Here is a 4,043-nt window from a genome sequence, read left to right on the forward strand (position 1 = left end):
TGGAGGATAAGAGGCGATGAGGGAAGGGGGAGGGAGGGCGGATTGTCGCGGGATGCATTTGGGAGGAAGGGTGCAGAGACAGGCTATAGGAACTTGTGATGACGACCGCTGTCTCGTGCGCGCGAGACAAGAACTCACTGGTGCCGTTCGACCACGACTGCGCCTGCTTCTCCTGCTCGACGACCTGGCAGAACTGGTTGCCCGTGCTCGCGAGAATGTACTTGGACATCTCAACGTCGAGGCGCGGCTCCTGCACGCTGCCGGGCTGCGGCAGCCACATCTGTAGGTCATCCTTGCTGGCGTCGCCCGGCTCCGAGAATCCCGCCGCGTTCAGCCCTCCGCGGCCGGTCCGTCGCAGCCTGCAACGCACAAGCGCACGTGTGCTTACCTGCTGCCCAGCAAGGGATATACTTTTCATATACGCGCATGCACGCACATACACTCAGTCAAGGCGCACTAATGAGGGCTATTTTTTAGGAGGGTTCAACCCGCAAGTACGCACGCATGCTCTTACATCGGCCAAAAACAAAGGGTATTTTTTAAGCGGAGAGGGTTTGCGACATCGGTACAACTTTGGGGGGAAATCGGGTAAACTGGTTGATTCGGGAAAGCAATCCAGCGGGATGGCTGTCACGACACGAATCTAAAATGACGTAAATTTTGAAGCGAAGTGTCGTGCAAAAGTTCAATTGAGGAGGCGGATGCAGAGGCAGAAGAAGAGGACGAAAGGGAGACAAACTCACTTCCTGAACGCGTAGAAGCGACAGAAGATGCTCGTCTTGTCCTTGGTGCGCTCGCTGGCGCGGCACTCGCGGCAGCGCCCCATCTTACAGTGCACCTCGTGACACGAGCCGCACTGCAGGAACACGTTCGGGTCCTTGCGCCGCGGTGGCGCCCTCTTTTTCGGCAGCGGCTTCACCACTGCAGAGAAATTTTTATTTCATTCATTTTTTTATTTAATAAAATTTTTGTACTAATTTTTTCATTTTTTTATTTTCATTTTTTTAAGATTGTAGGAAACGAGCTCAAGAACGTAAGTAACAAGAAATTTACAAATTTGAAATTTGATCGAACGAACTTGCTGGAGTATATCTATCATGTGCAAATAAACAAAGTTTGGCATTCCCCCTACCCAAAACTAGATGAACAGCAAAGAAGCAAAAGGAGCTATGATTGTTTACTACAAATGTAAATTTAGAAATAAATGGAAATAAAGTTACCGAACGAAAATCGAAGTTTTGCTCTGTTACTCTTAAAAAAAAACGGACTCCAAAAGCGCCAACAGACTCTAGTCGCTTAGTTAAAATTTCATACTATGACTAATTAGCAAGATTATCATTATTATTCTCTCACGTTCTTTCTTGTCTTTGCTGTCTTCTGGCGGTTTCTTCTCGCCGTCCTTCTCCCCTTCCTCCCCGCCGCTTCCAGTACCTGGCTCCTTCTTCACCGCGACCTCCCCGTTCGGCACCTCCGTCTTGACGACGACGACCGTCGTCGCCGTCGCCTCCTTTCCGTCGCCGTCGGCGACCGCATCCTCCCGCTTCACGGGATTCGTCGTGGCCGGCGGCGCCGTGTCTCCGCCTCCCGCGATCGGCATCCTCTCCTCCTCCGCCTTCTCCTCGCGCTCCTCCTCCTCCTTCACCGCGGGCGCCTCCTCCGCGGGCTTCATCCTCTCGTCGACCTCCCCCTCGCCGCTCGCGTCCTCCCCGCTCTCGTCCGTCCGCGCCCCTGCTCCCGCCCCCGCCGCCGCCGCCTCCCCCTCCGTCGACGCGCGGAAGCGGCGGAGGAAGTCGAGCTTGCTGGCCTTCTTGCGTCGCGGCGGCCGCGCGTCTCGGTCATCCGTCTCGCTGTCCGACGACGTTGTCGACGTCTGGGCCTGCAGCTGCAGCGACGGAACGCGCGGCTTCTTGGCGCGCCGCCGCGGCGCCGCTGCTGCCGGCAGCGGTGGCGCCTCCTGCGCAAGTTTCGTCGGCGAGATGTAGGAGCAGTCGACGAAGCAGTCGCGAAGTTCGCCGTCGGCAGCTTCCTGCCGCGGCGGCGCCCCCTGTTGGAGGAACTCCCGCTGCTGCCCGGCCGACGCCGCGGTGGCGTATCCGGGTTGTGGAGCGACGTCGGACGTGTCACGCCATGGTGGCGCCCCCGCAGCAGCGGCGGCGTCGTCGACGGCGACGCGCGTCAGCTTGACGGCGGCCGGCCGCAGGTCAAGCCGGTCGTCGCTCACGACCGGGAACCCGGGCAGTGGCGCCCCCTCTCCGTTCACACTCGGTCGCCCGACGTACGAGTGGTACTTGGCACGGTACTCTTCCTCCGCGGCGGCAATGGCGGCGGCGGACGTAGGGGGCGCCGCCGGTTTGTGCTCCTTGGTGACAAACGACAGGAAGCTGTTGATGTAGTCAGGTTGCGTTGGCGGCGGCGACGATAGATTCGTCATCACGCGCTCGCGCTCTCCCTCCGCGCGCTGCCTCTTCGGCGCCCGCGCCGTGCCGTCATCCGTCCGCCGCTTCTCGCAGGCGCCCCCTGGCGGCGAGCGCCCGTCCTCGCGGCCCTCGGCCAGCCGGTGCCCAAGCCCCTCGCGCGCTGGCAACGGCGGCGGCGGCCTGTGATTCGCCGGCGGGAGCGTCGGCATCGTCGTCGCGGCAACGGGGTCGGCCGCTCGCATGATCACGGTCATGTCGCGTCGCACCGCGTTGACGAGTCGGTGCGACGACACGGTGGCGCCCTCTGTCCCCGCCGCCGCCATGTGCCGCCCGTCGTACAGCTCGTAGAGCAGCTCGGGCGTGACCTTTGACCCCGTGCCGCCGGGCAGACGCGGCGACGCGGCGTCGGGCGGCGCGCTCTGGCGGGTGGGTGCGGGACCGCCCGGCGGGTAGTAGCGCGCGTCGGCCGCCTGCGGGCTGCCATTCACCGAGGTGCAGCCCGCATGAGCGTCCCGGGATGAGAAGCCCTCACCGTCCCCCACGGCGTAATGGTCGCCGCCGCCGCCGCCGCCCCATGCACCGACGCGGCTCGTCGTCGTCATCGTCTGCACGCCGTACGACTGCCTCGCGACGTATCCGCCACCGCCAGGGGGCGCCTTGTTCGAGCCGCGCACCTCTTGCGTGACAGCGGACGAGATGACGTCCTGGATGCTCGCCCGCATCTGTCCTCCTCCTCCTCCTCCTCCTCCTCCTCCTCCTCCTCCTCCTCCACCGCCTCCGGCTCCCTGCACGGGCGACGCGACCTCGGGAAACTGCCGCGGGGAGGGCGCCGGCGGAGAAGGGTAGCCCGGGTCGTATCCAGCGCGGGTCGTCGTCGTCGTCGCCGTGCCGCCGGCAAATGTGCCGCCGTCGAGTTTCGCCGCGGCCGAGGCAACCTGGTAATGCCCCGATCCGGCGTTGTGGATCCGTGACTGCTGCTGCTGTGCAAGCTATAAATGAAACAAACGTAATTGAAACATTTTTAATAATGATGTATAGTAGGGCTGTAACGAATACACTAGGTCACGAATACGATACGTATGGCGATATATGCATGCGAATACGAATATTTCACAAATACGAATACTCACTTGTTGAACTACCAAGTAGAAGCTGTAAAAACGACCAAGGAATAAAAGATATATATAATATATATATATGAATGAACAAAAATGCATTACGTTAACGATAGAATGGCGCGCAATCATGCCCTGGCTCCTTGGGTGTTTTAGCAGACGTATATTAGCAGACTCACATGAAAATGCGTGCGTGTGTGTGTGTGTGTGCGTGCGTATGTGTGAGCACGCGTGTGTGTGTGCGTACATGTGTGTGCGTACGCGCGTGTGTGTGTGATCGTACGTGTTTGCGTGTGTGCGCGCGCGTGTGTGTGTGTGCGTATGTGTGAGCACGCGTGTGTGTGCGCGTACGTGTGTGTGCGTACGCGCGTGTGTGTGTGATCGTACGTGTTTGCGTGTGTGCGCGCGCGTGTGTGTGTGTGCGTATGTGTGTGTGTGTGTGTGTGTGCATACGTGTGTGCATATGTGCATGCGCGCGTGTGTGTGATCGTACGTGTTTGCGTGTGTGCGC

The 4,043-nt window shown here is 60.0% G+C and overlaps 2 protein-coding genes across 2 annotated transcripts in view; both read right to left on the reverse strand.

Moving 5' to 3' along the window:
* Window positions 1-1,705, reverse strand: part of LOC106808010 (lysine-specific demethylase 3B-like) — a 17,322-nt gene extending 15,617 nt beyond the window's left edge. Inside the window, 3 exon segments of the mRNA XM_014810551.1 lie at window positions 139-359; window positions 744-921; window positions 1,354-1,705. Coding sequence (XP_014666037.1) covers window positions 139-359; window positions 744-921; window positions 1,354-1,669 — 715 coding nt within the window. The 5' untranslated portion in view covers window positions 1,670-1,705.
* Window positions 1,706-1,835: 130 nt separating this feature from the next.
* Window positions 1,836-4,043, reverse strand: part of LOC106808011 (homeotic protein female sterile-like) — a gene marked incomplete in the record, with an annotated part of 11,722 nt that continues 9,514 nt past the window's right edge. The window contains 2 exon segments of the mRNA XM_014810552.1: window positions 1,836-1,847; window positions 1,898-3,406. Of these exon segments, the coding sequence (XP_014666038.1) occupies window positions 1,836-1,847; window positions 1,898-3,406 (1,521 nt within the window).

The sequence above is a fragment of the Priapulus caudatus genome, unplaced genomic scaffold, assembly GCF_000485595.1.
Source record: "Priapulus caudatus unplaced genomic scaffold, Priapulus_caudatus-5.0.1 Scaffold248, whole genome shotgun sequence".
Taxonomy (NCBI): Eukaryota; Metazoa; Priapulida; class Priapulimorpha; order Priapulimorphida; family Priapulidae; genus Priapulus; species Priapulus caudatus.